The sequence below is a fragment of the Microtus ochrogaster genome, chromosome 2, assembly GCF_000317375.1.
Source record: "Microtus ochrogaster isolate Prairie Vole_2 chromosome 2, MicOch1.0, whole genome shotgun sequence".
NCBI lineage: Eukaryota > Metazoa > Chordata > Mammalia > Rodentia > Cricetidae > Microtus > Microtus ochrogaster.
In genome coordinates, this window is record NC_022010.1 from 90,743,505 (window position 1) to 90,756,376 (window position 12,872).

The 12,872-nt window shown below is 36.5% G+C and overlaps 1 protein-coding gene across 1 annotated transcript; it reads right to left on the reverse strand.

Moving 5' to 3' along the window:
• Positions 1 to 619: 619 nt before the first annotated feature.
• On the reverse strand, positions 620 to 1,546 carry LOC101991886 (olfactory receptor 5K3-like). The gene has a single exon (XM_005345269.2). It carries the CDS (start codon positions 1,544 to 1,546, stop codon positions 620 to 622), a length of 927 nt encoding a protein of 308 aa, XP_005345326.1.
• Between the last annotated feature and the right edge of the window lie 11,326 nt (positions 1,547 to 12,872).

Sequence of the window (12,872 nt, forward strand, 5' to 3'; positions counted from 1 at the left end):
GTTCATCGCACTTAGTGCCCACTTAAAGAAAACAGAGAAAGCACATATTGGAGACTTAACAGCCACCTGAAAGCTCTTGAAAAAAAGAAGCAGACTCACCTAGGAGAAGTAGAAGACTAGAAATAATCAAACTGAGGGCAGAAATCAACAAAATAGAAACACAGAAAACAATCCAAAGAATCAATGAAACAAAAAGCTGGTTCCTGGAGAAAATCAACAAGATTGATAAACCCCTATCCAAACTAATCAAACGGCAGAGAGAGAATACGCAAATTAATAAGATCAGAAATGAAAAGGGGGAAATAACCACAGACACAGAGGAAATTCAGAGAATCATTACATCTTACTACAAAAGCCTGTATAACACAAAACTGGAAAATGTAAAAGAAATGGACACTTTTTTAGATAAATACCATATACCAAAGTTAAATCAGGACCAGGTGAACAATCTAAACAGACCTGTTAGTCGCAAAGAATTAGAAGCTGTTATCAAAAACCTCCGTACCAAAAAAAGCCCAGGACCAGATGTTTTCAATGCGGAATTCTACCAGAACTTCCAAGAAGAGCTAATACCTCTACTCCTTAATGGATTTGGTCTTTTATTTCTCATGTTGTAGAATCATCTCTTCTTCATGGTTCTTTTTATCACATTTATTACTTCCTTATTTCTCAGACTGTAAATGAAAGGGTTTAATAAAGGAATTACTAGGGTATAGAAAATAGCTACAGGTATATCTTTATCTCCTTCATTGACTGAATGTGGTTGAGCATACATGAAGAGAAGGGAACCATAGAATATTGATACAGAAAGAAAGTGAGATGCACAAGTGGATAAGGCTTTCCCCCTTCCCTCCTTAGATTTCATTTTGAATATAGTGAAAAGTATATAAAAATAAGACACAAGAACTATGATAATAGTAAAGATTTGAATTGACCCTGCCAAAATAAATAATATCAGCTCATTGATATGTGTATCAGTACAAGAGATTCTATATAATGGAAGGACATCACAAAAAAAGTGCTTGATTACATGAGACCTACAGAACTTTAACCTCAACAGTAGCCCCACTTCAATCATAGGATGCACGTTTCCTGCTATGTAGGCTCCTATGGTCATCTGAAGGCAGAGCTTCATGGACATCATGGTGTGGTACTGCAGTGGGTTGCATATGGCCACATAGCGGTCATAGGCCATTGCTGCCAGAAGAAAACAGTCTGTGGTCTCAGCAAGACAGAGAAAATAGAACTGTACCATACATTCATAGAGAGAGATCTTTCTCTCCACAGAAAAGAAGTTCTGTAGCATCTTGGGAGTGATGGCACAGGAACAGCAGGAATCCATGAGAGCCAGGTTGCCCAGAAAGATGTACATGGGTGTGTGAAGACGGCGTTCAATGTAGATCAAGACCACCAGCCCAAGATTTCCAATCATGGTGATCAGATAGATGACAGAAAAAAACAGGAACAGGAGGGTCTTCAGGTCTGGGTGATCTGAAAATCCCACCAGGATGAATTCTGTTGTCACCGAGTAGTTGTTCTCAGCCATCTTTACAATTACAAAGATATGAATTGCAATGCTGAAAACACAATGCTTCCTTTTTATAAGAGGGAAGTTTCTTTTTATGCACCTCCTATTATCTCTGAAATGCAGCTAATTTTGCTTTTTCAGATTATTTATTTCCATACATTTCTGGCCTCTATGATCTCCAAATTTAACTCACATTTTTCAGGAATACTTCTGCTATTACCAAACCAAACTTTTTAAATTAGAAAAAAATTTTCTTTATGCACTTATGTATTAGGGCATATATATTTGACTTATTAATCACAAAATAATTTTAATGCATGGTTTGTTAAAGACCATTAAAATAAATTTAGTACAAAACTTTCTGTAAATGTGTTTTTGTTCAACTGAAAAATTTTAATATATTCAACATGAAAAGAAAATATTTTTGAAAATATTTGTTAATATAATAAATTTATGTTTATGAATTTCACAAAGATTAGTATGGACTAATGAATTATAGTATCTGTAAATAGAATTACCCGAAATTTAAAGAAATGACCTTTTTTTATAAACACTGAATCTGTCTGTGCCTTTATTCACACTGAGTTTTTGAAATATTTCAGTTTCTTCTCTGCTTTTTCAGGCTAGTTTATATATGTTGTTGATTGCAGTTCTGTCTGGGTGTCTTGTCTTACAACTGTGCTGTTTTCCCTGTGCTTTATTTTTTAAAGAGAACTTTGAATTTTGAGATGACCTTGTGGAGCATCGAGGTGGGCAGTCAGACTAGAGCAAGGCCAAGAAAAAGCAGTGTTCATTTGCTCTAGTAGGACAGGAGTCCCTAAACTGCATTCATTCTTTATAGAAATGTCAATGTTGAATTTATTTTAAAAATAATTATAAAAGCACATTTTGAAAAAATAAAAATGGAAAAACTCCCACAGAAAACTATGTATCTACATCCACCTTTCTCTCTCTCACTCTGTCTCTGTCTCTGTCTCTCTCTCTGTGTGTTTTGATGAGTTGAATGGCTATTTTTCTTCTAGGGTTGTTTATTTTTTATCTTCTTGGAATTGCTGGCTGGTTTGTATAGAGATTTGAGACGATACTCTAATCAAAAGTAAGGTTTTATAGTGGGACCAGAAATTACTAGTTCATTCCCATCCACAGAAAACACAATTCAGCTATGTAACATAATTCTCTACCTAATAACAAGGCAGGACCCTGGCATTCCCTGAAGATGTTACAGCCCAGGACCCTTGCTAGCATCAGAAGGCATTAGGCATTAGGGTCTCTGGCAGCATGTAAGGCTGAGCAGCCAGAGAACCTGGATGATAGTTAATTTTTTGCCTGTGATAGGGAAAGTAGGTAGCTTCCTTCCTCAGTGTGGAGGATTAGTTTCATCCTTTGACTTCAGTTTAGTGGCTGGTACTCATGAGCCAGGAATGGACCTACTCTTGTCCCCAAAGCTTTTGCCCATTCCTCAGCCTCATGCTTGTGCTACCTAAGAAAGTCGTCCCCTTGCTAGTCCAGTCAGTGGTCAGACTTCTTGAAGTATACAAAGGAGGTTGTAACTCTGAGACAGTATGTCCTGGATATAGCTATTTGTGGCTTAAAAATATTTTCATAGCAAACAAAAAGTGAAATAACTGTGAAACTTATGTCATCAAAAAATAGCAAAAAGTTAAAATATTAAAATATTATTTTTTCTAATTTTCAGTTTCTTTAGAAAATTATGCAATCTATAGTGTGCCATAGCATGTTAGAGACTCATGAAGATGGATTAATTTCTTATGTTTTTAAAACTTATAAATAAAAAGCTTACTTTTTTAAAATTTTGAATCTCAATTTCATTTTGCTTTTGAATCTACTACTTCTCAATAGTTATTGATTCATTGGAACGTGTTGACTGACAGATTGAACTATGAAATTCTATAGCTAAAATGACTTTGTTTTCCAATAATCAAAACATTGAAAGAAGGCAATAGAAATTCACTTTGCTCAATAATATTTTATATGATACATTTGAATCACTATTGCAACTACTTTAACATATGCCTGAACTTTTTAAGTGATTCATTTGCACTCTTACCTGTGTATTTAGGATTCTACCTTGTAATCATAAAGTAAGGTGGGTTACAGTATTGTACTTCATCTTGGTTCCACATATCTTGAATTTTGAGATGGCCTACAGAGTCAAGAAAGGAGTCAATACTTAGGGGAATTGAACATTTATTTAATAAATTAAAAATATTGATTTTTAAGGTAAAAAGTTAGAATGTTTCTCTTACCTGAATTGCTGAGGGTCACTTCTGAAAGTATTTACTTGCTTTATAGTGAAGATCTCAGAAGTTAAGATTACCTATGGACCTTGATCTCACAACCATGGAGACGGAAAAAGCAAAGATCACAGGCTACCCACAGGTAATAATAGTTATGTACCTTGTACTGGAAACTTAAAGTCTTCTGTCAAATCCTGAGAGAATTTCCCAACACTGACATCAGTATTGTTCTGCAGAGAATTTGAGTCCTTACAAATATGAACTATTCTAAACTAATTAAAAGTTCCCAATGAAGGTATGATCTTTAATAAAATAAGGTTGAAGATTATCTTGGTAGTTTGAGTGTAACTGACCTAACTCATTAAATTCTCCTCCACATTTGTACATATAATATAAATCAGATAGAAAATAGTCTGCAGTGACTTTGACACTATAATGGGAGATATTGAATTAATGTAAGTTTGAGAACAATTAGCACTGGATAGAATAGATAGCTCAACATCCTCATAAGTATGAGGACCTGATTTCAAATACCTAGAACTCATTTCAAAATTGTGGGTATATTTTCATGTGCTTGTAGGCCTAGTATTTGGGTGAGGTTTGGGAGACAAGAGGATTTTTAGAGCTTCCTGGCAATCAGCATAGGTCCAGGTTTAGTGAAATTCTTTGTCTACTGCATGGAAGATGGATAGTAATAGAACAGGACATCCAATGTCCTTCTCTATCCTCTGTGTTCATGTGTGTGTTCACATACTTCCATACACTTATGTACATAAACTCAAAACACATATGCTATACACAAATAAATCTTCAACTCATTGATTTTATGATCTACTATACTAAAAAGATTGCCTGAGTATTTGTACTTTTCCCCTCATTTTTTTGTCTTTGTGTGTAGTGGCATTTAATTGTTTCTAAAATAGAATTTCTACTTATTAAGGTATGGATTTTTTCTTTTTCTTTATTTCTTCATTCATGACCCTCCCCTCCCAGGGTCTTTCCTCCACCTCAGTCTTCTCTCTGACCTCCACTTCTCCTTCATTTTTCATTCAGAAAACTGCAGGCCTGGCATGGATATTGATTAACTTCACATTTCATGCTTCTCAGCACTGCAATTTTGTATTAAATAGCTGTAAGTCAAGAGTGAGTCATTAGCTTCTTGGGAGCTCATTTCATAAAAGTGAGCTAAATCTTTAGAATATACGTACTGTCTCAATAGCTAAAGTAGATACAGTATACTGGACAGGAGTAGTAAGGGCATGGGAATAAACCTGTTTGAGTTAAGAGCTTGGATTGTAGAAATAATTTTAGATAAGAAGCTCATAATGCAATGCAGTTGGGGTAAAGATGTATAAAATGCTGACACCAGTATGATTCACGTTGTGATGTAAAGCAGAAAAAACATCTTATTTAGAAGTAGGTGTGGGGATGGAGACACAGATAAACACAGGGATAAGGATTGGAGTAGGGATATGAATAGTGATGGAGATACGATTAGTGATACAGCTGGAGCTCAAGAGAAATAGAGACAGCCAATGCATATGTAGTTATGGAGTAGAGAGTATAGGTAGTCTAGCCTACTCACTGAGCTCCAAGACAGTGACAGATTTTATGCCCATGATAAAGATGTGGAAGGTTCCTTAGGAATGACACTTGAGGTTGTGTACTGTCCTTTGTTCACACACACACACACACACACGTCAGATACATCCCCCTCAATTTCCTGGTCCTACATTTTTTCCCTTAATTTAATTTTGTTCTTTATTCTGCCAATACCTTAAACAGGTATAAAAGACACCAGACATTTTCATTCCACAAACACTGGACAGGAGCAAAGAGACCAGCTATGCCAGGATGTGGCCAGCACCCAGCCATCTCAGGTCCCCCCCCGCCCAGATAACACCTGCAAATAAGCCAGAAGCAGTCTTGAGAACCTGCTGCCCCAATTCTGTCAAGCTGTGATATCTATTCTCCCGCTTTTCACTATAAAAAAGAGCTGGGAATGTTATGATTGCTCATACAAGCCATACCCACTCCCTCCCCCATCCACTGAGGCAGGCTGATCTTCAGCTTCTGGCCTAAGCTCACTCTCTTTTCCATCTTCCTCTCAGAGAGGCAGCTTCGCTTCTGCCTCTCTCCCCACTTCTCTGCCCCCCTTTCTCTTTCCCTGTCCTCTTCTCCTGCCTCTCTCTCCTCTAAGTAATCAATACCCAATTCTATTCTGCACAATGTGTGTGTCCATGTGCCTCCTACCCGCCACTTGCTCACACCACCAGGCTAGCTGGGACCAGCCCTCCCGTCATGTGTCTCCCTGCCTGGGACCTGCTACCACTTGGTGACCAGCAGCCATCTCTGTCTGGGACAGGCTGCTTTTAGGGCCTGCTGCCTGCTGCCACATGGCCCTGCCTGCTACCAACATTTGGGGACCTACAGCATTTCTGCTGCCTACTGCAGCCATGGATCTTTCAGCATTTTTTAAAAAATCATAAGACTCCTGTTGGTTTTTATGCCAATACCAGTCTGTTTTCAGTACTATAGCTCTGTAGTAGAGTTTAGAGTCAGGGCTTGTGATGCCTCCAGAAGTTCTTTTATTGTTCAGGATTGTTTTGGCTATGCTGGGTTTTTTGCTTTTCCATATGAAGTTGAGTACCATTCTTTCAATGTCTGTGAAGAATTTTGCTGGGATTTTGATTGGCATTGCATTGAACCTGTAGATTTCTTTTGGAAATATTGCCATTTTTACTATGTTAATTCTTCCTATCCAAGAACATGGGAGATCATTCTACTTTCTGGTGTCTTCTTCAATATCTTTCTTCAAAGATTTAAAGTTCTTGTCATACAAGTCTTCCACTTGCTTGGTTAGAGTTACTCTGAGATATTTTATGCTATTTGTGGCTATTGTGAAGGGTGATATTTCTCTGATTTCTTTCCCAGCCCTTTTATCATCTGTGTAGGGAGGGCTGTTAATTTTTTTTGAGTTAATCTTGTATCCTGCTACTTTACTGAAAGTGTTTATGAGTTGTAGAAGTTCCTTGGTAAAAATTTTGGGTCGCTTATGTAAACTATCATATCATCAGCAAGTAGTGAGAGTTTGACTTATTCTTTTCTGCTTTGTATCCCCTTGATCTCCTTTTGGTGTCTTATTGCTCTATTTAGGACCTCATGAACTCTATTGGATAGATATGGAGAGAGAGGACAACCTTGTTTTGTTCCTGATTTCAGTGGGATAGCTGGGAGTTTTTCTCAATTTAGTTGAATGTTGGCTGTTGGCTTGCTGTATATTGTTTATAATGTTTAGGTATGTTCCTGCTCTCTCCAAGACACTGAGAGAAACAATTAACAAATGGTACCTTCTGAAACTAAAAAGCTTCTGTAGAGCAAAGGACACGGTCAAATAAGACAAAAATGACAGCCTACAGAATGAGAAAGATCTTCACTAACCTCATATCAGACAGAGGTCTGATCTCCAAAATATACAAAGAACTCAAGAAATTTTGTCATCAAAAGAACAAATAATCCAGTAAAAAAATGGTTACAGTCCTAAAAAGAGAACTCTCAACAGAGGAATCTAAAATGGCTGAAAGACACTTAAGGAAAGGTGCAACATCCTTAGACATCAGAGAAATTCAAATCAAAACAACTCTGAGATTCCATCTTACATCTTCTAAGAATGGCCAAGATCAAAAATACTGATGACAACTTAGGTTGGAGTGGTTGTGGGGAAAAGAGAACACTTTTGCACTGATGGTGGGAATGCAAGCTGGTATAGCCCCTTTAGATATCAGTGTGGTGATTGCTCAGAAAATTAGGAAACAACCTTCCTCAAGACCCAGTAATACCACTTTTTGGTATATATCCAAAGGATGCTCAATCATACAACAAGGACATGTGCTCAACTATATTCATAGCAGCATTGTTTGTCATAGCAAGAACCTGGAAACAACCTAAATGCCCCTTGACTGAAGAATTGATGAGGAAAATATGGTACATTTACACAATGGAGTACTACACAGCAATAAAAAATTTTGATTTTTTCAGGCAAATGGATGGAGCTAGAAAACATTATTCTGAGTGAGGTAACCCAGACCCAGAAAGACAATTATGACATGTGCTAACTCATACATGTTTTTCAAACATAAAGCAAAGAAAACCAGCCCACAAATCACAATCTCAGAGAATCTAGACAAAAAGGTTGACCCTAAGACAGACATAAATGGATCTAATCTACATGGGAAGTAGAAAAAGAGAAAATCTCCTGAGTAAACATGGAGCATAAGGACCTTAGGAGAGGGCTGAAGGCCAGAAGAAAAGCAGGGAGGGGAGTAGAGAAAAAATGTAAAGCTCAAAAAAGAGAGAGAGAAAAAATGTGTATTACCTTGCTTTTTTTCCAGTTTGCTCTTTCTGTTTCTTGGTGTGTGATTTGGAATTCCTCTCTATAAGCTTGAACTTGTCTTATTGCCATCGGTTAATAAAGAAGCTACTTTGGCTTATGACAAGGCAGAATATAGGTAGGCAGGAAAACTAAACTGAATACAGAAAGAAAGAAGACAAACTCAAGGAGATGCCATGTAACTGCCCAAGGAGAAAAACACCAGATATTTACCAGTTAGCCACAGCCTCATGCCAATACAGGGATTAATAGAATGGGGTTGATTTAAGATATAAGAGCCAGCTAAGTATATTCCTGAGCCACTGGCCAAATAATCTTGTAAGTAATACAGTTTCTGCATGATTATTCAAGTCTGGGTGGCCAAAAAAGAAAAGAACAGTCTCCATTTACAGGTGTGCTGACAATGTGATCAGTCACCTTCCTGCTCCCGTTGCCTGTTATCATCACATCCAAGTCATGTGACTTTTAAACAACTGTGAACAGAAAACCAAATTAAACCATTTCTTCAATAGATTGCTTTTAGTCATAGTGTTCTATTACAGCTACAGATAAGTAATGAATGCAGAAGATGGCAGCAGAAGTGGGTTATCCATGTAAAGAAACCAACCATCTGTATTTGGGGGAGAATATTGAAGACTTTGAAACTTTTGAATAGAAAAGTAGTAATGGAATGTTCTATGAAGAGATTAGTAGATTATGGGTTTGGAGCCTAGTGTATGGATTTAACAAAGTAATGATTATCTCTGAGTCACCAATAACACATCATTGTCACATTACATGAAGAGTTATAAGCACTCCCCCTTGGAGTCATTTAACCAATTTGAATGTCCAGGTTTGAACTCTTTATTTCATATTCCCAGGGTCTTCCACCTTCTGTCTGTACATTGTGTGAGTTTGAATGTCTTTCATTGTTTCTAACTATGTGTCTATCCCAAAAGAATGTGTCCCTTTTATTGGACAACGTGGAAAGGAAGGAACAGGATATTTTGTAAGAATTGTTAGCAGAATTTTAGAGGTGATTAAGTCAGTGGCTCCTAGTGATCCCATCTGACCCAGAGAACAAACAATACTACAAACATCATTTTTATCATCCATAAACATTGAGTTCATCATTTGGGGTGTATTTTAGAACATTTCTTTTCATCTCTGTATTTACTGCTTTTTATAAAAGATATACATATATTATTCTGGGCCCGGGGTAAGGAAGATGGTTTTATTTAAGATACAATTGTGAATACATAGGCAATATAAGGCCACTAAGTTTTACTGCTACATTGTTCTTTTAAAAGAAGGTTATGCAAATGTGTTAAGTACCTTTGAGGATAGTAGTCTTAAATCTTAAATGATTTGAAGGTATATCATTAACCTAGGCTGTAAGTATACAGCCTAAGAGACAGTGGTAAGTAGAATAATGTATTCTGTGGGGCCTGGTTCATGAAATTTCAGCGGGAAATAATCACTGGATTAGCAACTGGGCTAAAGACCATTTGCATTATGTTTTAGTGAAATAACTCCTGACTGCCTATGTCTTGAGAATTATATGAAGATGAATTATGAAGTTTTGGATTAGTTTACTTAATGGAGAAAATTTCAAAAGAGCAAATGTTGAGGCTCGGAAGTTATTATTGTTTACTCTACTACAGGCATAAAATGAAAGAAAAAATAGGGCAAAAAGAAATAGAAAATGTACAGTTTGGAGAGAAAAAACCATCAGTACTAAACATTATAGTGAAGGTATAAGATAAAAATGAGGTTGTAATTGAGATTCCTCTTGCTCTGCAGTGAAACAATCAGAAAGGTACACTGAATGCAACACCCTACCCAGGTAAACTTTCAAATTTTGAAACAGTATCTAAAGGCTTTCTGCTTCTAGAAACTGCATACAAAAGGTAAATCTGATAGAATTTTGAGTTTAAACCATCTAGCTTTGGACATTTTTTGGTTAGGAGATTTGTAATGGCTATTGATACTTCCATAGGAGTCTATTTAAATTGTTTATCTGAATTTGCTGTAACTTTTGGAAGTAGTATCTATGAAGAAATTTGTCAGTTTATTTTATATTTTGCAGTTTTTTGGAGTACAGGTTTTGAAGTATGACCTAATGATTCTCTAGATTTCCTCAGAGTCTATTATAGCCATCTCTTTTGTTTCTGATTTTGTTAATTTGGATATCCTCTCATTCCTTTTAGTGAGTTTGAATAAGAGTTTATCTATTTTCTTGATTTTCTAGAAGAACCAACTCTATATTTCATAGATTATTTGTATTTATCTCTTGTTTCCCTTTTATTAGTTTCATCAGGTAAGATGGGAAAAATTGTATGTGGCTGGTCATTTAAAAATTTTACAGTGAAATCTGTAACTGGTTAGGATAGTGATCTCTGAGGAGAGAAAACCTAGAGTGGGCAGAGAGGTTGGATCTTTCTTATCTCTTTCAAATAAAAAATTGCAATTTCTGAATCTTTACTGAAGATATAATATTCACAACACTTTTTCTTATTAGCTAAAATAACATTGATTTAGCTGCAAATCAGGAGCAGCATCTTGAAAATATTTCCCCAAACCTTGCTTCTTCTCTCCCAACATGTAGTGTTGTCTTCTTTTCATTTTCTAATCTCAATTTGACCTTGTTTTGGTAAATTATAAGGGTAATGAACTGATAATCATTATTAGAAATACCTTTAATAATTACTGTTTTAAGTATAAAATTTATTTTGCCTTATAGTTTGTGATGTTTTGGTTCATGACTGGTTGACAGTTTTGAATCAGGCCTTCAGTGAGGCAGCACATCCCTGCATATATGTGTAGTAGAACATATTACTCATCTTGTGATGGAATGCAAAAGGAGTGGAACTTTTATGTCACTACCATGCTGCTTTATTAAATATAGGTTCATAATACAGCTTGAAATACAGCATGGTAACACTAGCACAAGAAATCACATAATTGTTCAACAGAAATTAATATGTTTACACTATTTACATTCTTTTTCTGAGCTTTTATACAACAATATGTAGCTAAAAAATGAAACAAATTTATATATCATTAAAAATACAAAATATTTATGGAAAATTTAGCTGTGAAAGTATAAATTTTGGGTCTTGATAAGTTGTTACATTAGTAAAGAGAGTCATATACAAGCATAAGAACCAAAGTTCAGACTCTCAGCATTCAAGTGAAAAACCAGACATAACTTCACACTTCTAAATTCCCAATACTATGGGGACAGAGACAAATCAATCCTGGGAGATGCCTGGTCTGCTGGCAGAGCCAAATATAAAGGTTCTGTAATCAGTGTGGATCTCTGTGTGAAATGTTAACTGTACTGTATATATTTACTCCTAGGAATTTCAGTGTTTCAGGCTTCAAATTGAGGTCACTTAGATCTATTCTTTGTGCAGGGTGGAGAATATTAATCTGATTCTATTTTTCTTTATGTGGATGTTCAGTTTGCTCAGCACCCTTTGGTGAAGATTCTCTCTCTCTCTCTCTCTCTCTCTCTCTCTCTCTCTCTCTCTCTCCATATATATATATATTCTTCTCTCATGTATTATACCCCAACTGTAGTTTCTCCTTTCTCCCCTTCTCCAATTCTTTCCATCCCCACTCCTCTATTTCCCAGATCCTCTCTTCCTTTTTCCCTTCAGAAAAGAACAAGCCTCCCACGGAAATCAACCAAATACAGTAGAACAAGTTACAGTTAGATTAGGCACATACCCTCATATTGATGCCGAACAAGGCAATCCAATATGAGAAAAAGTTTTCTTAAAGAAAGCAAAAGAGTGAGAAACACCACCCAATAGAACTGTTAGGAATCCCATAAAAATATCAAGCTACATAACCATATATACAGAGAACATAGCTCAGACCCATACAAAATTCCTGGTTATTACTTCAGTTTTTGTGAGCACCAATGGCCCCTTCTTATTTGATTTTATAAGCTCTTTTATGCGATATCCTTGATCTTTGGCTCATACAATCCTTCTTCCCTCTCTTCCACATAATTCCCTCAATTCCTCTTGATGTTTCAGTGTGGGTCTCTGCTTATGAGCCTATAAATTTATGGATGAATCTCACTGATAATTATTATGCTTTACTCAGGGTAATTTTTTCTAGTTCCATAGGTTTGCCAGCAAATTCAGGATGTCATCGTTTCGAAGAGTTGAGGAATACTCCATTTTGCATAAATGTGCATTTTCTTTTTATTTTTTTTAATTTGTTTTCTTTTAGGCTCTCTCTCCTCAGCTGCACAAGGACATAGTTGAGTACATCTCTCCGAACCAGTGGGAACCTCTCTAGAGTCAAGGCTCTTGCCAACCCTAAAATGCCTCCCTTAATTAAGATATATACTTCCTTGCTTCCATATCCATCCTTCCATTATCCCAACCATCCCATTCCCTCAAGTTCTTTCTATCCTCCCCTTCTCACTTTTCTCTCCCCATCCCCCTTTTCCCCTATCCCACCCCATCCCCCAGTTCCCAGTTTTTGCCCGGAACCTTGTCTACTTCCATATCCATGTTTGTCTTTGGGTTCACCTTCTTATTTAGCTTCTCTAGGATCACAAATTATATGCTCAGTGTCCTTTATCTATGGCTAGAAACCAATTATGAGTGAGTACATCCCATGTTCATCTTTTTGGGTCTTGGATACCTCACTCAGGATAGTGTTTTCTATTTCCATCCATTTGCATGCAAAATTC

What these genes read in the sequence shown, in the direction of transcription:
- LOC101991886 (XM_005345269.2), bottom strand. Translation starts at nt 1,546, where the DNA reads ATGGCTGAGAACAACTACTCGGTGACAACAGAATTCATCCTGGTGGGA.